General features: G+C 44.3%; 1 protein-coding gene across 2 annotated transcripts in view; it reads left to right on the top strand.

The window, feature by feature from the left end:
- Nucleotides 1–275: 275 nt before the first annotated feature.
- The window catches only part of LOC106563284 (tyrosine-protein kinase ABL1), a 54847-nt gene continuing 29394 nt past the window's right edge, over nt 276–25728 (top strand). Inside the window, exon 1 of one of the 2 annotated variants that reach the window (XM_014128749.2) lies at nt 276–2141. In XM_014128749.2, the coding sequence (XP_013984224.1) occupies nt 2009–2141 (133 nt within the window). In that variant the 5' untranslated portion in view covers nt 276–2008. Of the gene's footprint in view, nt 2142–23871; nt 24508–25728 lie in introns of those variants that run through there. The other variant, XM_014128750.2, reaches the window with a different exon arrangement.

The following is a 25728-nucleotide window of genomic DNA, read 5'->3' as shown; positions in this document are numbered from 1 at the left end:
GAGTTGAAACGACTCCAGTCAGTAAAGACAACTTTTTGATTCATGAAACCAACTCTACCGCCTGCCCTTTACTTTACCTTTAGTGAAACTGCTATTTATCAACAGTTGATACTTTGCAATGATTTTATGTCAGTCTATGACTTTAGCCACATTGACATACTGCAGAGTAGTACAGCACGTCCCATCAAAAACACAGAAGAGATGGGTCTGTGTGGGGCCCCATCCCTATCTACTTACCCACGCACGCTCTGACGTAAAACGTATCCCCACCCATATTTTAGCAAACCACCTTGCTTACGGAAGTAATATGGCGGCCTCAGCGGCGACTATCCGACCGAAGTTAATTGCACATATTTTATCTAAAGAGCTATGAATAAGTATAGGAATCGGGGAGATACAAACGACGGGCTTGTTATTTGCACATGTTTAGAAGGAGCTGCGAAAACTCCCTGACAACACACTGGCTGGCTCGAGAAGTTTGGAGTCTGCGCCTTGGTTAAAGTACCTGGGTCGGGATGCACTGCTGGAGATAAACTCTGCAGAACGGTGGACGCGGAAGTTTGACAAATAATTGAATACCAAGGGTTGGGTGGACATTTAGCCAAAACTTCATTCATGTTGTCACTATTGATTCAACCGAGACGACAACGTACTCAGTCCGAAGTTATCGTTGGTTATTAGCAAGTTAGCTAGTTAGACAGATGTTGACTGTTCGGATGTGTGTTTCCAAGGTCTCGCACGCCATCTAGCAGGCAAGGCTAGCTCCACCGTTAGCTGGAACTAGCTAGCATTCCAACAAACTAAGTGTTGCACGAGCACTCTTGCATCTTCAAAGCTACTGAATAACATTCTTCAGTTGTCTGCAAACTAGCTCATTTAATTAGTGTTTAAACCTTTTCTATTAGCTTTCTGGTAAAGCTAGTGGCTATCATCTAAGTAATGCTAACTAGTTAAGTTTCCCATGATTGCTCATCAAACACAGTTTAGCCCGTACTAGTGCCTTTTGTCATGCCTAAGTGTGGCCTGAAAAGCATGAGAGATGGTCACAGAGGGATATGACAGCAAAACGAGCTAAATGTCAAATATACATTTAAGGCCTGTCAGATGAGTGGATTGCATGGAGATGAAAATCAATACGTTTGTTAAAGGGCACAATCAGAAAACATATTATCCAGTTATTGTAGTCTAGGAGGAAGTTGCTACAGGGCCATGTGCTGTATTGACATGATCACAACTGTTGTACAACATGTAGCAGGTATTTGACTAGGCAAGTGTTATATGACCTGTGTCTGCAGATATACTGTATTGGGACTACCAGGATTGGTGCCTGTAGCTGACTACCGCGGTTGCTAACTCTATGAACCATTTTACCAGATATGGAACTGAGGTTTCTCAGCTCAGCTGGTAAGTGTAGAAATGATTGTGCCTTTTCTATAATTCTGTGTAATTCCTCATCTTGATAGTAGCTTTCTCAGTTGTTCTCTTAGTCCTCTTTACTTTTAAAGCAACCATGTCGATGGAGCACAATAGTGGCTTAGGCCTGCATTATGTTATTTCATGCTGGATTAATGTAAGTCATCACGATTAGGCCTTGGATCTTCATTCATGTCTTTTGATTGGGCCTCCTCCAGTATTCTTCTGACTGCCTTCGTCTTATAAATAAAACCCACAAGTGCCATTAGAGACCTTATCTAACAGTATCAGACTCCACCAAAGCAGTCAATGCATGATAAAGAGGGAGGGATTGGAGTAATAAGGATCAGCCTGCCCATTTGCCATTGCATTGACCTCCATCCAAAACTCCTGCATTGGTGGGATGCAGAAGTGAGCATCTCCCGCCGCCTCCACTTTCCAGTCATCACCGCACCAGGAGAGACCAAACTGACTGAGGGAACTCGCACCACGGAGGGGGTCCCTGCTCTCCATCTCCTACCCACCAGGTTCCCTACACCCAGGTGGTGAGAGAGCCCAGTTTGGTGACCCGGCTGCGGCCTGGCACCCTGCCCATATGGGGCAGCAGCCGGGGAAATTTGTTGGGGACCAGAGGAGACCGAGTCTGCCAGCGCTGAATTTCATCAAGGGAGGGAAGAGGGAGTCATCACGGCATGGAGCCCATCACTGTAACGTGTTCACTGTTCACGGTAAAAACACACTGTTTCTGTACCTACCCCCTACTTTGGTCATTAACAATATATTGTATTTTTTTCCCTCCCTGTCTTCTCTTCCGAATCTGCTTCTACTTAACTCTTCCTCGTTCACAGTTCAGTAGAGTTTGGTCATGATTGGTTTCATCATGCTTGTTCACCCTGAAGGTCAACCTTTTATGATCGTTGGTGATATAGGTTTCAGGGCTGTGATGAGCCAGGCACAGTTTCTATTAGAACCTGCATCTCAGTTCCTTTCGCTATCATTTGACCTTGCTAATATGCCCATGCTATTACTCAATCTTCTGTGGCAGCATTATTGATTTGTGTGAGAGGGTTCGTGTGAGTGTTTGGTCATGGAGATTGATGAATAATATCCCACTGATGTCAATTGACATGGCGATTTTTTTTTTTTTTTTTTTTTTTTTTTTCTTATTATTTTTTTTTCCTTCATCACTGTACTCCAGTTATTGGTGGGTTGGACAGTTTTTGTGTTTCCTCAGCTTTTCAGATGAAGCTTACCATAGTAGGCTAGTGGAGACAACAAACAGCAACAGGTGATATAAAGAGTAAATGGCCTGCTTTGACTGAAAGTCAGGCCGAGTTGACTGGATAAGCCCCAGGAGATGCGTCTCCTTGTTTTCACAGGGGCACTGTGCAAACATTAAGCATGAACATTTTCAGGGATTCTGTATAGAAAACTTTGATTCGCTAGCCTGTTTGTCAACACGTTCCCTTTTTAATCAGATTGCATGCCAGTGATACTGAATTTCTTTTAATACAGCGATTGTCTCGGCAGGGATAGATACTCGGAGGCCTCTTGCGTAACAATAATGGTTAAGGATACAAATAAAAGGTGCTGCCAGTAAATGGAGAGGAGGACTGGAGTGATCTCCGGCAAAGGGTCAGTGGCAGAATTATTATATATATATTTTTCTCTCCTTCCTCCTGCAATGAGTCAGATAGGTTACAAGGTGATGTGAGTCATGTTGCGAGAGGAGGGTGATGTCAGCACTCAGTCACTCACATCCATGTTGTTCTACCCGGGACGCCTTCGCTAGCTAGTGAGCTGCTAGCCTACGCAAAGCTTCTCACCAGGCCGGTTTAGACCTCCACACACAGCCAGGGAGAGAGGCAGAGCAGGGCAAGCAAAGACCTGTCTCCCCCCTGCACCACTGTGTCACCACCCAAGAACATCAGAGTTGGGCTTCTAGAGAGTAATTGGAGTAGGTTGGTCTTCCCTACCTAATTTCCTCTAACTCCTGGTAATATTGCAATTCAGATTTAAAAGCCTGTCATTTGTTACCTGATCATCGCGGTTGTTCCGTATCGGCTATTGTTTTTCCTCTCAAGGGCGCTTGCACCGAAGGCATGGCGGCTGCCTGCTGGGAGGTTTTTGCGGGGGTTAAGGAAATGGGAAATGCTGTGTAAATGTATCTAAAGGACAGTTGAGGAGATGCTCTGTTTTCTTTCCCGTTGTCCCTTCAAAAACAAGCCTGAAACAGGAAGGAGGAAAGAGGTGTGTGTGGTCTAGGATGGAGATTGTAGAGCAGAAAGGGATGTGAGCAGAGTGAGGAGGCCATTCCCCCAGGTTCCTGACTGACTTTCCAGGCTATTGCCCTCTTGTGCTGCAAGCTAGTCTGACATGGTCCTCCTGCGTTTATCTTGGCCTCTTCCAGGATTCATGTAGACTAATATAAGAAACATACTGGCTGTTGTACGTCTTTTATAGACCAACTAATGCACCTGCCATGGAAAAATCTAATGAGGCAGGCCTACTTGCCTGATTTAGGTCAATGAGCCAGTGAGATGATAAACTTTCAAATGTTATAGACAAAATACACAAAATTATGGGTAGCATGATCTAATTTTGAAGACTATTACTTGATAGCCAGGATATACTTCTCCAGTCTCTCCATATGAGGAGCATTGGTTAGCCTACCCCCCTCTAGTGCAGGCATGTTGTGATATCACCCCCACTTCCTGGTGTCCTATGCCAGGGATCTGGGCTGTTCTAGCAGCTGCATTCATCATGTATGGCCCATGGAAGAGTCACCCCTTGTTTTTCCCCCCCTCTGTCTTTTGTCTGGAACTCATGGAATCTGTGCAGTCTAGACACCAAAGCTACCCCCTGATCCCTTTGGGTCCTGAAGACGGGGGCAGCAGGCGCCTCCTGGTAAGATTTGCCGCTCACTGCGGCCAGCTGTTTCGCCCCTGGTGGCCTGGTCCTGGCCACATGGCCTAGCTCTAGAGACAGACAGCACTCTGGTGTGTCAGAGGAAATAGGCCTATTCTCGGCTACATGACTCTCTGTTACTGTTTTGCTATCTGACTGTTTAGATGGATGATACGTACACTCTGACTCTTGAACGGTGAAGAGATTTTTGGTCAAGGAAATTTAATTTTGTGATTAGGCCTACTTCTAATGCTGGCATGTAGTTTTGACGCCTATTTTGACGGTTCTGGAACAGTTAGGCTAGCTGGTGGAACTTACCGGTAAAGTAGATATTGACATTTCTCATGTCATCTGTTTCCATGTTGGAATGTCCCACTGCGGGGGTGGTTGGAAGGCCGTCTTGCCCCCCCCACATTTTGCACTGTCAATTCTCTGTAACGGCCTTTGTGCCCCCGCTTGAGCACCACCACCTTGATGAGTCAGTTTGACCACCTGGAAAGGAGTGGTCAGCAAAGCCACTTTAGTCCCTAGCTGATGACTGGCAAAAGCTGTGTGTGTAGAGGGTGAATCTCTCCTTTAGGTCAGCTTGACACGCCCCCTCTCTCTAGGGGGCTGTTCACAGCATGCAGGTGGTACCAACACTCTCTTATGGTCTCCTTTCCTTGTTTCCTATCCTCCATCACGTTTGAGTTAAAAAAATAATTCAAATGAGAGGTTTTGAAACAAATGTTGTCACAAGTAACGTGCTCTTTTCACACTTGCACGTGTCAAATTGAGTCCCAGTCCATACAGGTAGAGCTCAAGGCTCCACGGACCCAGGGTTCACACACCATTAGCCTACATGTAGCCTAGCTTGAAGGCAATGAATGAACACGGATGCTTTTGCTAAATCTCTCATTTGGCTTTTCTCTGTTTTGGACTTCCTACTCCAGTCATAATGGGGTGTTTTTGATATCTGGTGCATATTCTCTTCACCAGTGTACTCTACACCAGTTTTATCTGTACACCCCACCCACCCCTCCTTTCTATTCATTAATTGGCCCAGTAGGAAGCATTTTGTATGTTAAATAGTTAACCAATTAGCTACCCAGACTATCTACTCTTTTTGACTCTATGCAAACACACGCTGGACTCTATCCACACACTCACACATACTTACACTGACACTCCAACACACACACACACACACACTCACACTCATCAAATACGCTGCTGCTACTATTGCCTAGTTACTTTACCCCTACCTATGTTTACATATCTACCTAGATTTCCTCGTACCTCTGCACATCAACTCTATACTGGTACCCTGTGTATATAGCCAAGCTATCATTGCTCATTGTGTATTTATTCCTCGTGTTAAATTTCAAATATTTGATTGTATTCTGCATTGTTGGGAAGGGCCTGTAAGTATTTTACTGTTGCTCTACACCTGTTTTTTAACAAAGCATGTGACAATAAAAATGTGATTAGTGTTGCTCCAGAGGCAGCTAGAGTAGTATTGCCTATTTTGCAGAGAGAGTTGAACATAGGACAAGCCACAGCAGAGAGAGAGAGAGTTGAACATAGGGCAAGCCACAGCAGAGAGAGAGAGAGTTGAACATAGGGCAAGCCACAGCAGAGAGAGAGAGTTGAACATAGGGCAAGCCACAGCAGAGAGAGAGAGTTGAACATAGGGCAAGCCACAGCGAGAGAGAGAGAGTTGAACATAGGGCAAGCCACAGCAGAGAGAGAGAGAGTTGAACATAGGGCAAGCCACAGCAGAGAGCGAGAGAGTTGAACATAGGGCAAGCCACAGCAGAGAGAGAGAGAGTTGAACATAGGGCAAGCCACAGCAGAGAGAGAGAGAGTTGAACATAGGGCAAGCCACAGCAGAGAGAGAGAGAGTTGAACATAGGGCAAGCCACAGCAGAGAGAGAGAGTTGAACATAGGGCAAGCCACAGCAGAGAGAGAGAGAGTTGAACATAGGGCAAGCCACAGCGAGAGAGAGAGAGTTGAACATAGGGCAAGCCACAGCAGAGAGAGAGAGAGTTGAACATAGGGCAAGCCACAGCAGAGAGAGAGAGAGTTGAACATAGGGCAAGCCACAGCAGAGAGAGAGAGTTGAACATAGGGCAAGCCACAGCGAGAGAGAGAGAGTTGAACATAGGGCAAGCCACAGCGAGAGAGAGAGAGTTGAACATAGGGCAAGCCACAGCAGAGAGAGAGAGTTGAACATAGGGCAAGCCACAGCAGAGAGAGAGAGTTGAACATAGGGCAAGCCACAGCAGAGAGAGAGAGTTGAACATAGGGCAAGCCACAGCAGAGAGAGAGAGTTGAACATAGGGCAAGCCACAGCAGAGAGAGAGAGTTGAACATAGGGCAAGCCACAGCAGAGAGAGAGAGTTGAACATAGGGCAAGCCACAGCAGAGAGAGAGAGTTGAACATAGGGCAAGCCACAGCAGAGAGAGAGAGTTGAACATAGGGCAAGCCACAGCAGAGAGAGAGAGTTGAACATAGGGCAAGCCACAGCAGAGAGAGAGAGTTGAACATAGGGCAAGCCACAGCAGAGAGAGAGAGTTGAACATAGGGCAAGCCACAGCAGAGAGAGAGAGTTGAACATAGGGCAAGCCACAGCAGAGAGAGAGAGAGTTGAACATAGGGCAAGCCACAGCAGAGAGAGAGAGAGTTGAACATAGGGCAAGCCACAGCAGAGAGAGAGAGAGTTGAACATAGGGCAAGCCACAGCAGAGAGAGAGAGAGTTGAACATAGGGCAAGCCACAGCAGAGAGAGAGAGAGTTGAACATAGGGCAAGCCACAGCAGAGAGAGAGAGAGTTGAACATAGGGCAAGCCACAGCAGAGAGAGAGAGAGTTGAACATAGGGCAAGCCACAGCAGAGAGAGAGAGAGAGAGAGAGAGTTGAACATAGGGCAAGCCACAGCGAGAGAGAGAGAGAGAGTTGAACATAGGGCAAGCCACAGCAGAGAGAGAGAGAGTTGAACATAGGGCAAGCCACAGCAGAGAGAGAGAGAGAGTTGAACATAGGGCAAGCCACAGCAGTGGAGTCAGGAATGTGACCTCCTGTGCATTCCTCTCTCAAATAGCTGGTGCAACCCCCCCCCTCTCTCTTTTGCTCAGGCGCCCTTCTGTTCCTTGCTCTTACTTTCCTTCTGTCTCCCTCGCTTGCTCTTGTTTCATAGCAATTATAGATAGACATTGTTTTCTTGCTCAAATACCATCAAGTGAACCACTGAGGCAATTGCTCCCAGTGGCAGAAACCGGTTTGGTGGCTATGGAGTTCAGAGTTCTGATCATGTAATGTAACATGGGTTATGGTGATTATGATAAACCAGGCCTAATCGCTACGATAGCCAATCCTTAGTGCGTGTGAATGAGTTGGCTAAAGGTCATGATAGTGACATATGAATTAGAGGGGGAACTTGAAAGACTGAGCTGGTTTGCTAATGGACTAGAGAAATAGTCAACAGTGATGGAATGAATACATTGTACACATTCTGCAGTGCACACACATGCTTTTATTATCGTCTGGGGTACTATTGTTAGTTACCTAATGCAGGCTGTAGGGCAGATGGGACTTTACCTAGCCTGAGGGCAAGGCTGAATCATCAGTGAACCTTTCATCGTAGAGGTATGTAGGCCTAGGTGTTTGTCGTTGTTATAAACACATTGTAAAAGGCTGGTTGATGATTGTTCAGATTCCCATAGTTTAGCCCTGGTCAATGGCTTGTACTTGTTTTTTTAGGTCATACTGTCCTCACCTTATTCTAACTCCAGGTAGGCTATACAACTTCAGGCATGCATGTTGATGTTCCGTTATGAACTTCATATTAACTGTGTGTTATTGTGGTCACGTCTTCATGCTTCATTAATCTTATTTGGTATCATTTTCACTTTCTGCTCCTCGTCTGTATGACTGCTCTCTGGCATAGGCGGGCCGGGTGGTACCTCACCAGCAGCCTGGCTTCGGAGTAAGTTTAAGCCTTGTGTGAAATGTGCTCAGAGGAGCGTGTTTCATCATCGCTGTGCTAACCGACAGGGCAGCAGCGGGCCCGCTGGACGGCTTTTAAAACAACAACAGAACCCTTAGCAAAAAAACACTCATCAGCCCATCTCTGAGTCCGCCTGAGCAGAGGGAGAGAGGATTTAAAGCTTCTGCCCCGCTCCACATCCCCCTCTTCCTATACTCTCGTCTCCTCCTCAACCCCCCCATCCCCTACTCCTTTTGGTGCTCCTCCTCATGGTGCTCCAGATTTTCGGAGCAGACACACGCTCCAAGTCGGGGCAGGAATGCGCTGTGTGAGCTCTCTCTCCCTGCCACCTTGCCTCCCCTCTGCTATGACGGACAAAGCCCCCTCTGCCCTGGCCTAGGCCTGCAGCACAGCTGTTGTTTTCTCTGTGGACAACCTGTTACCTATGATGTGAATTCCATCTTGTGATAGAAATTCCGTCCAGTCACAGCATGTTTAATCCTAATGCCTCTGTCCCCTATTGGAATGCTGTGGCCACAAATGTCCATTTTGCTCATGGCTTCCAAAATTCTAAGAAGGCTTAAGCTAATTTGTGATCCTTTTGAAAAAGAACTTGAGGTAGCCAGTCTAATTATCTGTATACGTTTGGAATATAACTTTCTTTAGATCGTAGCTGATTGCTCTAGGTCAAGAGGTCCAGTTGTTGATGATATTAGATGAGTAGTGTCTAGTAACTCAGCACTGTCCTTTCTACTCTATTTCTTAGGCAACCTGAGTAGATTTGGAATACATTAGTCTACTGTATTACAGAGAAATGTATGTATGTGTATTTCTCTGTAATAAAGTAGACTAATGTATTCCAAATCTACGAAATAGAATAAAAATGCATACATACATACATACATACACACACACTACCGTTCAAAAGTTTGGGGTCACTTTTAAAATATCCTTGTTTTTAAGAAAAGCAACAAAAAAAATGTCCATTAAAATAATATCAAATTGATCAGAAATACAGTGTAGACATTGTTAATGTTGTAAATGACTATTGTAGCTGGAAACGGCAGATTTTTTTTTTCATGGAAAATCTACATAGGCGTACAGAGGCCCATTATCAGCAACCATCACTCCTGTGTTCCAATGGCACGTTGTGTTAGCTAATCCAAGTTTATCATTTTAAAAGGCTAATTGATCATTAGAAAACCCTTTTGCAATTATGTTAGCACAGCTGAAAACTGTTGTTCTAACTAAAGTAGCAATAGAACTGGCCGTCTTTAGACTAGTTGAGTATCTGGAGCATCAGCATTTGTGGGTTCGATTACAGGCTCAAAATGGCCCGAAACAAAGAACTTTCTTCTGAAACTCGTCAGTCTATTCTTATTCTGAGAAATGAAGGCTATTCCATGCGAGAAATTGCCAAGAAACTGAAGATCTCTATTTAGTTATTCCGCTGTTCTGGCTGCATCTGGATCCACTTAGACACAGAGAAAAGCAACCAGTGAGTCCTCCGCTCTAGCTCCCAGCCTCCTAGCCTATGCTAATAACCACTCTCTCTCTCTACCTCTGCACAGGCAGGCCCTCTCCCTCCCAGACCTAGAAACATCTGCAGGACGTCTCGTTAAGGTCGATAGCCTGTAAAAAAAGCCGAGGCATTTACTGCATGTGCCCTGTTTACTGCGTCTGGGCTAAGTGTATACAACTGGCCTCGTTTAGACTGAAGTAACTGAGTCTGCCGCCACTACCATGTATTATTTTATGTAGATGGACCTCATAACCGTTAACAGGGTATCTATGGTCACCAAATGGGAAATAGACCCAGGCATGGTCAGTTCTGTCACAGAGGAAAAGATTCCAGCAGCTACCTCTCTCTCTCTCTGTCTCTCTGTCTCTCTCTCTCTCTCTGTCTCTCTCTCTCTGTCTCTCTCTCTGTCTCTCTGTCTCTCTGTCTCTCTCTCTCTGTCTCTCTCTCTGTCTCTCTGTCTCTCTCTCTGTCTCTCTCTCTGTCTCTCTCTCTGTCTCTCTGTCTCTGTCTCTCTCTCTGTCTCTCTGTCTCTCTGTCTCTCTGTCTCTCTGTCTCTCTGTGTCTCTGTGTCTCTGTCTCTGTCTCTCTCTCTGTCTCTCTGTCTCTTCCCGTCTCTCCCCACCCACACACCTCCTTCCTTTGCAACAGTTAGGTTTCTGTTCTTCAACTTCCTAACATAATGGAATATCAAATGTTGCTCCATTGCCAGTTGTCTGGGTCAAATTATGATTTTTGTAAAATTGTGAAAACTACTGATTTACTTGTGCCTTAATGTATTATACTTATGCAAAAAGATCAAATACATCTATCTTACTGCCATTTACTTTAGTTCATTTTCTTTTATTTCTTATTGTTGTAGCATTGTCCAGAAGGAACCTGCAAGTAAGCATTTTGTTGGACGATGTATACCATGTGTATCCCGTACACACGACTAATAAAACTTGAAAGACACACACACACACACACACACACACACTCGTGTTGTCACAATACTAATATCGGGATACTAGGAAGTAAGGGGGAAAAGGAAACAAAACATGAAGTGGGCATCATTGTAAAGGAAAACATTCGTAATGTTGGTAAAAACTGACTTATGTTGTCACCCAGAGTCACATTTGTTTATTTTGATGTTGCACACACTATTTTACAAAAGTAGGTTTTACATTTACATTACATTTTAGTCATTTAGCAGACGCTCTTATCCAGAGCGACTTACAGTAGTGAATGCATACATTTCATGCATTTTTTCCCCCGTACTGGTCCCCTGTGGGAATAAAACCCACAACTCTGGTTTTAAAGCACCATAGAGTTAAGTCTGCTTCCTATTTTCTTTTTTGCCAAGAAAAATCTGGTATCGTAGTATCACAATGCTGATATCATGACAGCGTCCTGTTGCATTCCGTGGTGGGCCTCATTTGTCTGATAGCCCTCTCTCCTTCTCCGTATTGTTTTTCACCCCCTTATTGCATCAGGCGATTCATCGTTCATAAAAATGTGACGCTTTTGGGATCCGTAAGTCTTGGCCGGGTGACTCTAGCCACCACTCCCTACAGTGGGAAAGGAACATGTTGACCAGTCCTTAGACTCCACTACTCAAAACATTTCAATGATGGCGTTGTCTCTGACTATCGAAGAGGCCTTTTTGGGTTTGTGAGTATGTCTGTCAGTGTGAGTTTTCTAAATCCTATTCCTGTGTTTGTGTATACACAAGTGTACTGCCTCGCCCTCTGCTCGTACTGCCTCGCCCTCTGCTCGTACTGCCTCGCCCTCTGCTCGTACTGCCTCGCCCTCTGCTCGTACTGCCTCGCCCTCTGCTCGTACTGCCTCGCCCTCTGCTCGCGCGTTTGCCTCGTTTGTGCGTGCGCGTTTGCCTCGTTTGTGCGTGCATTTGCCACGTGTGTGCGTGCATTTGCCTCGTGTGTGCGTGCCTCTGCCTCGTGTGTGCGTGCCTCTGCCTCGTGTGTGCGTGCCTCTGCCTCGTGTGTATCTGCCTCGTGTGTGCGTGCATCTGCCTCGTGTGTATCTGCCTCGTGTGTATCTGCCTCGTGTTTATTTTTTATTTAACCTTCATTGAACTAGGCAAGTCAGTTAAGAACAAATTCTTATTTACAATGACTGCCTACTGGGGAACAGTGGGTTAACTGTCATGTTCAGGGGCAGAAGGACAGATTTTTACCTTGTCAGTTTGGGGATTCGATCTTGCAACATTTCGGTTACTAGTCCAACGCTCTAACCACTAGGCTACCTGCCGCCTCGTGTGTGTGTATGTGTGTGTGTGTGTACCTCGTGTGTGTGTGTGTGTGTGTGTGTGTGTGCATCTGCCTCGTGTGCGTGCATCTGCCTTGTGTGCGTTGAAACATTTCAACTGCTTTCAACTGCTTTCAACGTCTCGGCATTCCAGCTTGCGATGTGGAGATTAGCACAGGTGCTGCTTCCTTGCCATGGCGCCCCTGAGTATTTCCCCGACGACAGAGAAGAAAAGAGCCATCAGTGCTATCTGGCCATAGCATCATAAAAGGCCCCATCCACCAATCACATGGGCTCAGTCTCTCAGCTATGCTCTGTAGGTGGTCTGGGCTGCCTGTATCAAAGGGCCAATGGAGCAATGCTGACAGAGATCCTGTTTTGGCAACAGGTCTCCTACTAGATCTTAACTCTGAGGCAAGTATGGCTAAAGGGCAAGGCGAGGAGGGGAGTAGCAGTGGTGACATGTAGTCGCCAAGTCATCGGTGCGGAGGCAGACATGCATGTACACGCACACACCTTTGATTTTTCACCCCTGTTGTCTTAAACACTACCCTACCCAAAAACCTTACACCCGGGCCCTAGCCTGAGTGGCCCATCTCCCACCACAGCTGTGCCATGCTGATGGGGGATATGTGGAACCCAAAACCTCTCTCCTCATCCCCAGGCCTGCAAGGCCGAGACACCCAGGCTGCGTTCTCCAGTGACCCTGAGTAAACACACACGCCTGGTTCCTCACTGTCTGACTGACCGAGGGAAGCTGAGGGAGTAACCAGGTCAGGCTCAGCGATGGAATGAGGAGCCGAGTATGTTGTAATAACACTATAAATGCTGATATGAACTACAGCTGGGCGCCTCTCTGTTTCTCTAATTAGTATTCTGGGTATAATACCTCAGGTTCCCGCACTAAGATGGGCAGGACGAGTGCCAAGCTGACATTTGTGACATTGTTAGACGGTCTCCTGGTACATGCGAGACGTTTGTGTTAAATGTTCAGCTTAGGTTACTTACATCTTCTGTGTTTGAGAGAGACGCTAAGACGACTTGGTGATAAACTGACTGACGTCCTCGCTCTTAGCCCCATGTCTGGAAGTGACTATAGGGCAGCTGGCAGAAAGCTGCCAGGATTATATACAGTGCCTTCAGAAAGTATTCACAACCCTTTCCACATTTTGCTGTTACGGCCTGAATTAAAAAAATGTATAAAACATTTTTTTACATTTTTTAAATACACAATACCCCATAATGTCGAAGTGGAATTATGTTATTCATTTTTTCGGACAAATTAGTCTTCATCCTGTCATTTAGGTTAGTATTATGGAGGAACTATAATGTTGTTTATCCATACTCAGTTTTTTCCACAGAAATATAACTCTAACTGTTTAAAAGTCACCATTGGCCTCATACGGAAACCCCTGAGCGGTTTCTTTCCTTTCCGGCAACTAAGTTAGGAAGGATGCCTGTATCTTTGTAGTGGCTGAGTGTATTGATCCACCATCCAAAGTGTAATTAATAACTTAACCATGCTTAAAGGGATATTAACTGTCTGCTTTTTACCAATAGGTACCCTTCTTTGCGAGGCATTGGAAAACCTCCCTGGTCTTTGTGGGTGAATCTGTGTTTGAAATTATCTGCTCGACTGAGGGACCTTACAGATATGAGGTAGTTATTCAAAAATCATGTAGAACACTATTATTGCACATTGTTTGTCCATGCAACTTATTATGTGACTTGTTTAGCACATTTTACTCCTGAAGTTATTTAGGCTTGCCATAACAAAAGGGTTGAATACTTATTGACTCAAGACATTTCAGCTTTTCATTTTTTATTAATTTGTGAACATTTATAAAAACATCATTCCACTTTGACATGATGGGATATTGTGTGTAGGCCATTGACAAAAAAACCCAAATGTAATCCATTTTAAATGCAGGCTTTAACATAACTAAATGTGGAAAAAGTTGAGGTGTGAATACTTCTGAATGGACTATATGTAAATGAGGAATGTCTGTATTTAATTTTAGATACATTAGCTAAATTTTCAAAACTTTTGTGTAGATCGTTGAGAGAATCTATTTAATCCATTTTGAATTCAGGCTGTAACTTAAAATGTGGAATAAGTCAAGGGGTATGAGTACTTTCTGAAGGCACTGTAGATCTTTATTGCCTGGCCATACCAGTGTGTCTGTTGTGTTGGAAATGATTACTTCCTCTTCAGTTTATTGGTAATGTCTACCTACAGTATCACCACTCTACTACCCATCCGAAGGGGCCTTTTACTCCTTCTCATGGTCTTTCATAGTCCTTTCTACCAGATATCGTCCATGTTAGTCAATGGTCATAGCAGCTGTAGTTACCAATTGCGCGTTTTAGTAATTTTCCTCAAATGCATTCCTAGGTGACACACACTAGAGGGGCAAGTGTGAAATTACAGTCAAAGTGACATAACTATGGTCTGAATATTTTCCTTGTCCCATGTAATCACAAAGCTCTGCAAGGGTTTTTGTCAACACTAAAATGTTGTCTGAAAGGAGTTTCCTTCACGTTGCTTTGTTTCGTCCCCATCGCTCCTGTGCTGGAGGGGTTGGAAACGGGGAGCAATGAACGTGGCAAAATAGGAAAAGTCCCGAAAATCATCCTGTGTATGTCGGCTAACTGTTAACACACAGAGAGCCGGATTATATAAAACGCTATGGATTAATTCTCATTTGAGCTCATGGCCAAACAATGCGCTTCATGTTTCTCCATCTGCAACCTTTTTCCCCCTTGTTTTATTTTTACAGCCTCTCCATCTCTCCTCATCCCCTCCGCTCTGTGACTGTGGTGAGTTCATGGAGTTTCGGGGTGATTGACACGTTTGCCATGCCAGGCTGAGAGGATGTACGGCCTGGTGGCATGTGACTGGATGCTCTGGGAACTTGGGTCATTTCTAAGTCTCACACCATGTGTCAGGCTATAGCAGGGGTTCTCAAACTTATTGGAGCTGGGACCTCTCTTGTGATAGCAAATTCATCAGGAACCCACTCATAATCAGAACACAATATTGAGTGATATAAAAATAGCATACAAGAGGTTTTACTATGACTTTGGCAGTGCATGGCCGGACAGTCAGTCTCGGGCCATGGAAAGGAACATTGTAAAGGCCCAATTCTTGGCATTGGAGAACATTTAGCAGTTTTCAAGTTAATTTCCTGTAATTCTACACATTTTGTCATGGGGCAGAAACTTTTGGTTGTTGCAGCCTTAAAGCTAATATCCTGCAATTTTGCCATGAGGCAGAGAGAAAACTTTGCAGTTTCAAACTTAACTTACAATGGGTGTATGTAAGTAAATAAAAAATACAAATAGTATTGAGTTAATGTGGAAGTACTGTGGATACCAATATCCCTGTGAGTCTCCCAGGCCAATGTTGCCCAGGGTTAAGAACAAATTGTAGATGAATAATATGACATTGTGTTACACACTTCAAACTTAATCCGTGGATCCCTTGGCCAAAAGTGGTTTAATCTGTTGGTAATATTCAATAGCGGAACCCATTTTGAGAACCTATGCCCTATAGATGCCCTGATGTCATCCCTCTCCACGCCCTACGTTAGTCATACAGTTAAGATACAGTAACTGGAATGAAAAAGTTGACCAACACAAAACCATGATGCGTTTGGATCCACAAGACGATGCACATTGCATACCCATGATGTTGCACAATGATTGATGTCAATAACTTTGTGTTTTATTCAGTAATATATTTGGCCTTGAAGTGGGAAAATACTTTTCAGTCTACGTTTTTTTCAGGGCTGTTTTTTTTAAATGTTACCACCCACCAGCATGGCATCGTTTATTAATCAGAAACTCCTGCAAAGTTCTTCTTCTTCAGAGTCGCGACTGAAATGAGCCAAACAGCTTTACTTTGCACTGCCATTTTTTACCAGAACATTTAAATAATCCATTGGATAATTTGTAAATGTTCACTTATTTTGGAGCTAGTCTATATTTTTTTTTATTTTTTATACATCTGACCATTTTATAATTAATAATTGCATGATATGTTGTGTTTTGCAACCCTCTGAATGGTTTTGACCACTAAAGTCTTGCTTCACTGCTTTGATTGGTGCAGCTAGAAACCACAAGTGTCTATCCTATAATGAACAGGCACCTGCGAAAGAAAATCCAAGGAACTTGTTTATCTATTTTGTTGTGCTCTTACATTTGTATTGGTCTTTCATGTTTGATGCGCTCAGGGTGTCGTTACGTTTCATTTGCGACGTGCATCATGATGAGCAAAGTCATTGTAGCCTATCATTTCACTTCCCCTGTGAGATCCATGAGCACAGGCTTATTTGGCTTTGCGGTACCGAAGCCTGCCAGCAGCCCACCTGAAAAAAGGTTGCACCGTGTCTATTACAACGTAGAAAAACAGATATCTCTTATGGAAGATGCCAACTCTTTGGCGATAACAGTAGATGGCAAAGTCAAAGATACTGGTTTCCATCTGTGGCAAAGTTTTCCCTAAATGCTTATGACAAATCCAGAACCAGCCAAGCCAGCTGGCTAATCTTTTGTATACAGTGTAGTAAAAAATAAAAGAATGACATCCTCTGGTGGGTGCTTTTTTTTAATGTTCAAGAGTTTTAAGTATGGATTTCCATCCGATCTGAGGATCTCATCGAATGTTAGGCTGCAGTTACATGACGCAACTTGCACACAATTTTAGTTGTCGTTGCAAGTGACATGTCAAGCAACTTTGCTGTTAGATGAAGCTACTTAAACGCAATTTAAAATTGACAATCAAATTGAAGCTGTTTCTGTCTTATTGTTTGAGAATTCTAAACACGTCATCTGATGCATTACATTATTTGTTTATCCAACCGTTTCGTTATTGTATTGGAGGAGTAGAAGCTGTTAAGGAGCCTTTTGGACCTAGACTTGGCGCTCCGGTCCCACTTGCTGTGCGGTAGCAGACAGTACAGTCTATGACTTGGGTCTTTGACAATTTTTGGGCCTTCCTATGACACTGCCTAGTATATAGGTCCTGGATGGCAGGAAGCTTGGCCCCAGTGATGTATTGGCCCATACGCACTACCCTCTGTGTAGCGCCTTGCGGTTGGATGCCGAGCAGTTGCCATACCAGGTGGTGATGCAACCGGTCAGGATGCTCTTGATGGTGCAGCTGTATAATTTTTGGAGGATCTGGGGAACCATGCCACACATTTTCAGTCTCCTGAGGGGGAAAAGGTGTTGTCGTTTGTTGGTGATGTGAACACCAAGGAACTTGAAACTCTCGACCCGCTCCACTACAGTCCCATCGATGTTAGTGGGGGCCTTTTCGGCCCTCCTTTTCCTGTAGTGCACGATCATGTCCTTTTTCTTGCTCACATTGAGGGATAGGTTGTTGTCCTGGCACCACACTGCCAGCTCTCTCTGACCTCCCTATAGGCTGTCTCATTTTTGTCAGTGATCAGGCCTACCACTGTTGCATCATTGGCAAACTTAATGATAGTGTTGGAGTTGTGCTTGGCCACACAGTTGTGGGTGAACAGGGAGTACAGGAGGGGACTAAGCACGCACCCCTGAGGGGCCCCGATGTTGAGGATCAACATGGCAGATTTGTTGTTGTTGCCTACCCTTCCCGGTCACCTAATCATCCTCATCTTACAATTGGCTCAATCATCTCCCCTGTAACTATTCCCCAGGTCGTTGTTGTAAATGAGAATGTGTTCTCAGTCAACTTAACTGCTAAAATAAGTGTTAAATAAATAAATAAAATAAAACCTTACCTCCTGAGGGTGGGAAGTCCAGGATCCAGTTGCAGAGGGAGGTGTTTACTCTCAGGGTCCTTAGCTTAGTGATGAGCTTTGTTGGCACTATGATGTTGGAACGCTGAGCTGTAGTCAATGAAAAGCATTCTCACATAGGTGTACCTTTTTTCCAGGTGGGAAAGGGCGGTGTGGAGTGCGATTGAGATTACGTCATCTGTTAACAAAATTAAATAAAAAATGTTGGGGTGGTATACGAATTGGAGTGGGGCTAGGGTTTCCGGGATGATGGTGTTGATGTGAGACATGACCAGCCTTTCAAAGCACTTCATGACTACCGAATGCTACAGGGCGGTAGTCATTTTGGCAGGTTACCTTCGCGTTCTTGGGCAAAGGGACTATGGTGGTCTGCTTGAAACATGTTGGTATTACAGACTCTGTCAGAGAGAGATGGAAAATGTCAGTGAATACACTTGCCAGTTGGTCAGCGCATGCTCGGCGTACACACCCTGGTAATCTGCGTGGCCCTGTGGCCTTATGAATGTTGACCTGTTTAAAGGTCTTGCTCACATCGGCTACGGAGAGTGTGATCACACAGTCTTCCGGAACAGCTGGTGCTCTCATGCATGCTTCAGTGTTGCTTGCCTCAAAGCGAGCATAAAAGGCATTTAGCTTGTCTGGTAGACTTGTGTCACTGGGCAGCTTGTGGCTGGTTTTCCCTTTGTAGTCCATAATAGTTTGCAAGCCCTGCCACATCCGACGAGTGTCAGAGCCGGTGTAGTAGGATTCAGTTTCCGTATTGAGCTAGTCACTGGTACTTCCTACTTTAGTTTTTGCGTGTAAACTGGAATCCGGAGGATAGCATTATGGTCAGACTTGCCAAATGGAGGGAGAGCTTTGTATGCTTCTCTGTGTGTGGAGTAAAGGAGGTTGCACACGTGAAATGTTGGTGGAAGTTAGGTAAAACGGATTAAAGTTTGCCTGCATTAAAGTCCCTGGCAACTAGGAGTGCTGCTTCTGGATGAGGATTCTTGTTTGCTTATGGCCTTATACAGCTCGTTGAGTGCGGTCTTAGTGTCAGCATCGGTTTGTGGTGATAAATAGACAGCTATGAATAATATAGATGAGAACTCTCTTGCTAGATAGTGTGGTCTAGAGAGTTTGTTTTCCAGTGATTGCACGTTGGCCAATAGAACTGATGGTAGAGGAGATTTACTCACTCGCCTCCGAATCCTCACAAGGCACCTCGACCTTCTCCCTCTGTATCTCCACCTTTTCTTCCTGCGAGTGACGGGGATTTGGGCCTGGTCTCCGGAAAGCAGTATACCCTTCGCGGTGGACTCATTAAAGAATAAGTATTTGTCCAGTTCGAGGTGAGTAAACGCTGTTCTGATGTCCAGAAGCTCTTTTCGGACAGTAGCAGCAACTTTATGTACAAAATAAGTTACAAACAATTCGGAGAAACAAACAAAATAGCACAGTTTTTAAGGAGCTGGTTAAAACTGCAGCCATCCCCTCCGGCGCCATTGTGAACCATCTCCTTTGCGTAGAGTTGATCAGGCTGTTGATTGTGGCCTGGGGAATGTTGTCCCACTCCCCTTCAATGGCTGTGCGATGTTGCTGGATATTGGCGGGAACTGGAACACGCGGTCATACATGTAATGTAGATCCAGAGCATCCCAAACATGCTCAATGGGTGACATGTTTGGTGAGTATGCCGGCCATGGAAGAACTGGGACATTTTCAGCTTCCAGGAATTGTGTACAGATCTTTGTGACATGGGGCCGTATATTATCATGCTGAAACATGAGGTAATGGCAGTGGATGAAAGGTATGACAATGGGCCTCAGGATCTCAGCACGGTATCTCTATGCATTCAAATTCCCATCGAGAAAATGCAATTATTGACGACAAGCACGCAGATGAGCTTCCCCGAGATGGTGTCTGACAGTTTGTGCAGAAATGATTTGGTTGTACAAATCCGCAGTTTCATCAGCTGTCCAGGTGGCTGGTCTCGGATGATCCCAACGGTGAAGAAGTGAATATGGAGGTCCTGGGCTGGCATGGTTATACGTGTTCTGTGGTAGTGAGGCCGGTTGGACGTACTGCCAAATTCTCTAAAATAACGTTGGAGGTGGCTTACGGTAGAGAAATTAACATTAAATTCTCTGGCAACTGCTTTGGTGGACATCCCTGCAGTCAGCATGCCAATTGCACACTCCTTCAACTTGAGACATCTGTGGCATTGTGTGTGACAAAACTGCACATTTTAGTGGCCTTTTAGTGTCCCCAGCACAAGGTGCACCTGTGTAATGATCATGCTGTTTAATCAGCTTCTTGATTTGCCACTCCTGTCAGGTGGATGGATTATCTTGGCAAAGGAGAAATGCTCACTAACAGGGATATAAACAAATTTGTGCACCAAATTTGAGATAAGTAAGCTTTTTTGTGCATATGTGATATTTCTGGGATCTTTCATTTCAACTCATGGGACTAGCACTTTACATGTTGTGTTTTATATTTTTGTTCAGTGTAGCCAACACTGTTTGATCAAGCTCACTAGCTAGCTAGCAACGTGTTTACAAGCTAGCAACAATTTTTAGCTAGTGCAGTTCATGTTGAAAATGTTAGTTTATTGACTTCAGAACCATGTACATAACACCTTTACTAGTCTTGATGCCAGTATTTACTTCAGCTCTCGTTTGGGTAATGTCTCTTCTGTCCACCTTGATCACGGTTCCCGCAGTACTGACAGCTGTGTTGTTGACATGACAACTCGGCCGGAGTTCCTAACCTTCGAATGGATCATGTGACAAAAGCATTTGTTTTGATTGGCTGTTGATTGACTGTTGCAAAGTCGAAATATTTCAGCCGGATGCATCAGAGTTGCAGATTAATTGCAGGTTTATTAGGGTTTTCACAGACGAATCAAGAAGCAACTCGGTTACAAGCCACAAAAATTGCGTGCAAGTTGCTTTGTGTAACTGCAGCCTTAGACTTTTTTGGGCTGTAAACATACAGTTGAAGTCGGAAGTTTACATACACCTTAGCCAAATACATTTAAACTCAGTTTTTCACAATTCCTGACATTTAATCCTAGTAAAAATTCCCTGTCTTAGGTCAGTTAGGATCACCACTTTATTTTAAGTATGTGAAATGTTAGAATAATAGTATAGAGTGATTTATTTCAGCTTTTATTTCTTTCATCACATTCTCAGTGGGTCAGAAGTTTACGTACACTCAATTAGTATTTGGTAGCATTGCCTTTAAATTGTTTAACTTGGGTCAAACGTTTCGGGTAGACTTCCATAAGCTTCCCACAATAAGTTGGGTGAATTTTGTCCCATTCCTCCTGACAGAGCTGGTGTAACTGAGTCAGGTTTGTAAGCCTCCTTGCTCGCACACACTTTTTCAGTTCTGCCCACATATTTTCTATAGGATTGAGGTCAGGGCTTTGTGATGGCCACTCCAATACCTTGACTTTGTTGTCCTTAAGCCATTTTGCCACAACTTTAGAAGTATGCTTGGGGTCATTGTTCATTTGGAAGACCCTTTTGCGACCAATCTTTAACTTCCTAACTGATGTCTTGAGATGTTGCTTCAATATATCCACATCATTTTCCGTCCTCATAATGCCATCTATATTGTGAAGTGCACCAGTCCCTCCTGCAGCAAACCACAACATGATGCTGCCACCTCCGTGCTTCACGGTTGGGATGGTGTTCTTCTGATTGCAAGCATCCCCCTTTTTCCTCCAAAAATAACAATGGTCATTATGGCCAAACAGTTCTATTTTGTTTCATCAGACCAGAGGACATTTCTCCAAAATGTACGATCTTTGTCCCCATGTGCAGTTGCAAACGTAGTCAGTTTTCTTTATGGCGGTTTTGGAGCAATGGCTATAGGACTTGTTTTACTGTGGATATAGATACTTTTGCACCTGTTTCCTCCAGCATCTTCACAACGTCCTTTGCTGTTGTTCTGGGGATTGATTTGCACTTTTCGCACCAAAGTACGTTTATCTCTAGGAGACAGAATGTGTCTCCTTCCTGAGCGGTATGACGGCTGCGTGGTCCCATGGTGTTTATACTTGCGTACTATTGTTTGTACAGATGTATGTGGTACCTTCAGGCGTTTGCAAATTGCTCAGAAGGATGAACCAGACTTGAGGTCTACAATGTTTTTTTCTGAGGTCTTGGTTGATTTCTTTTGATTTTCCCATGATGTCAAGCAAAGAGGCACTGAGTTTGAAGGTAGGCTTTGAAATACATCCACAGCTACACCTCCAATTGACTCAAATGATGTCAATTAGCCTATCAGAAGCTTCTAAAACCATGACATCATTTTTTGGAATTTTCCAAGCTGTTTAAAGGCACAGTCAACTTAGTGTATGTAAACTTTTGACCCACTGGAATTGTGATACAGTGAAATAATCTGTCTGTAAACGATTGTTGGAAAAACGACTTGTGTCATGCACAAAGTAGATGTCCTAAGCGTCTAACCTAACCGTCTTGCCAAAACTATAGTTTGTTAACAAGAAATTTGTGCAGTGGTTGAAAAACGAGTTTTAATGACTCCAACCTAAGTGTATGTAAACTTCCGACTTCAACTGTAAGTCTTGAAATGATTATCATTGGCTTGATTGGAGAATTCTATTTATTATTATAATTTTTTTTCTCACCTTTATTCAACCAGGTAGGCCAGTTGAGAACAAGTTTTCATTTACAACAGCAACCTGGCCAAGATAAAGCAAAGCCGTGCGACAAAAAACAACAGAGTTACACATGGGATAAACAAACATACAGTCAACAACAATAGTAATAACATTGTTACAATTGTCTTCCTTGGTGGCATGTTATCACCTTCTATACCGCTGACTCTCACCATTTTATAGATGGGATTGGCTACAGTAACAGACTCCTGGCCTATATTCAGTCAATTTTCCTCCTTTTCCTTATGATTGGAAATTTCAGTGAGCGTGTTAGCCAGCTAGCGTGCTTCTGGGCTGTGGACTGACAGATCTAAGGTTCCAGCCAGTCTGGAGTCACCCGCTGAAGTGGTATTACACACACTTGAATGTAGCGTCTGCTTAAAGGCAAGGAAAGTGAATCAGCGGTTTTGAGGGATACTGCTCTTGATTGAAGTCAGAAATCTATCCAAAGAATACCTATATTTAACATTGCCTTCTTTCTATAGAGGTAACTCTTAATTTGCCCACAATTACCTCTGCACCTTTTATTGTCAATGTTCTGGTTTTGGAGAGACCACGTGGACGTACCTGTTTTATAGTCTATTCATTCTAGTGACTCTTGTTGATAACATTTCATGGCATAAAATGCTGAAGAATGACACAACCAATCCTTGAGTTCAGTATGGCCACTCTAAAAATACAGCTGAGGGAAGACGAAGCTAGAGAAAGGCAAGAGTGCCTGACTAATGCCAATGATTCTTTGTTGCTCACAGAAACGGCCAAACATTCACTCCCTAGAAGCACCTGGCCCTGCATGTTTCTTTTAGATAAAATATTTTTTTTATCAGTTGAGATATTAGATTTCACAATTATCGCAGTTCACCTCCAGTTGAAACAGCCCGGGGCAATTTAACCTTATTTGAGCAGTGTAAAAAGTTAATAAGGGAGGGCTCAGGGAGATAGCGTACTTTTCGCTGTTATCTGATTGCAGAATAGCTCCCTACTCCGAGCTCAAGCTATTGTGCTTTTAAAAAGCCAGGCGGCTTCCAGACCCCGTTCTTTAACCTGTAAGCATTTCAGATCTGAGTAAGAGAAAGGGGAAACGGAGGGTGAGAAGAAGAAGTGGGGGTGGGGGTTTGAAGTGTTGGAGAAGGGTTTTTGAAAAAGTGTCTTGTGACTCTCCAACAGAAGGACAAAGAGAAACATCTCAGACTGGATCATTCACAGTTGTAACTTCAAATTTGGTTGTCAACAGAGGTTTCATCTGTTTCCTTTGGATGTGTTTTTTTGCATACTGTTTCTGTTTGCGTTCCTCTTGGTGTGTGTGTGTGTGTGTGTGTGTGTGTGTATAGTAGTTCTTGCTCTCTTGAGTGTGTGTTGTGGGAGGGCCCAGCCATCTGATGTCATTCAGTGCAGCAAGCAGAGCCTGAAAGAGGCCCTTTGTTGTCAGCCTGTAGCACGAGTCTCTGTGCTTCTCATGCTAACGGACATACACACACAGGGGACAGGAGAGAGAATGGCACCATCCAAACTGCCCTACTGCCCGCTCAACTGACATATCCGCATGTCCAGCCAGCTTTCGGCCAGAACAGGCGCACTTTTGGGTCGCTTCTGCCTCCTCCGGAAAGGAGCTAACCAAGCCAGAGAGAAAAAAAGATGGAGCCGTTTGGACTACAAAGTTTGTAGACTTTGCGGGCAGAACAGAGTTCGCTTTTGTTTGGTGGAATAGAGGAGAGAAAAGGGGGTCACAACAGCCAAAGATTCTGAGAGGAGAAAAGCAGAATCCCTTATTTTTTTTGGTTCTTTGTCTTTTCATGACAGACCTGGGGAATTTTTTTCTGTTGATCTGCCGGCGAAAGGAAACATAAGGGACACTGGGCTGATAAACAAACAGGATTTTTCAAGTGGAAGCGAAAGAAAGCAAATGAAAATGTTGGAGATTTGCCTGAAATTGGTGGGGTGTAAATCTAAGAAAGGCCTCTCGTCCTCCTCCAGCTGCTACTTGGAAGGTAAGAATTTGAGGAACGGCAGTAGGGGGTTTGTATGGAGTATAAGGGGGGTTGTTTTGGGATTGATTCTTAGAGAAAGACAAAGATGGTCAGAGAAGGAGATGATGCTGTAGGGGAGTTAGTTGCGCTGGGCAGGGGGGAGAGAACGTAGCGCATCTTCTCCCTCTATCTCTCCGTGTGAGGCCTCTGTCGTTCCTCTGGAAAGAGGAGGGGGAGAGCATCAGGGAGGGAGAGCATCAGGGGGAGGGAGAGCATCAGGGGGAGGGAGAGCATCAGGGGGAGGGAGAGCATCAGGGGGAGGGAGAGCATCAGGGGGAGGGAGAGCATCAGGGGAGGGAGAGCATCAGGGGAGGGAGAGCATCGGGGAGGGAGCGCATCGGGGGGAGGGAGAGCATCAGGGGGAGGGAGAGCATCAGGGGGAGGGAGAGCATCAGGGGGAGGGAGAGCATCAGGGGGAGGGAGAGCATCAGGGGGAGGGAGAGCATCAGGGGGAGGGAGAGGGAAGCCAGACACTGGCTTGCTGCAAAGGAAAGAAGGGGAGAAAATAGTTTTTACTTTTGTTTGAGGGTTTCATCTAAATCTATGCTTTCCTTTTCACTCTTTGCTAAGATTTGTATCTTGTTTATTGTTTTTCTACATTGAGTGCAAAGAAAAGTTGAACTGAGTTATAGAGGTTTAAGACTTCTAGGCCTTATAGAGTGTACCGTTGTAATTATTTTCCAAGCCTACACTCGGCCTTACTTTAAACAAAGATGCGCTAAATAGATTAGCCTGAATCAAAGACGAATGAAATTTGAGGAAATCCGGGGTACGTTGCGTTTCAACAATCTAATTGATTTGTAATGGAAGACTGTGAAATGCACCATGTGCTAAGGATTGTGCATCGAAATGATTTAATAGACAATATACTGTAGTCCTGGAACACTTTCCAGCAAAGTATATGTTAATCAATAACTTTTTAAACACACATTTTCATATAGCGGTGGTTACATACACACACAGACCAAAAATGAAAGAACAGTCTCTAATTTAGAATGAAGTTTTCTGTATTTCTGGGGGAAAAAAGGCAATTCTCTCTTTTGGAGGGATATCCACTTATTGAATTTGCAATAAGTTAGCTAGCCCCCAATTTACCCTTCTTTCAGTTTACATTACTCATAGCCTTGTGTGGCAAATTCTTCTGCAGTCAATAAAGCCTAGGATTTTCCACCTGTCCTTCGC

The sequence above is a fragment of the Salmo salar genome, chromosome ssa11 (assembly GCF_905237065.1).
Source record: "Salmo salar chromosome ssa11, Ssal_v3.1, whole genome shotgun sequence".
Lineage (NCBI taxonomy): Eukaryota > Metazoa > Chordata > Actinopteri > Salmoniformes > Salmonidae > Salmo > Salmo salar.
Note: the sequence above shows the minus strand (reverse complement) of the source record. Positions and strands in the feature narration are given on the sequence as shown.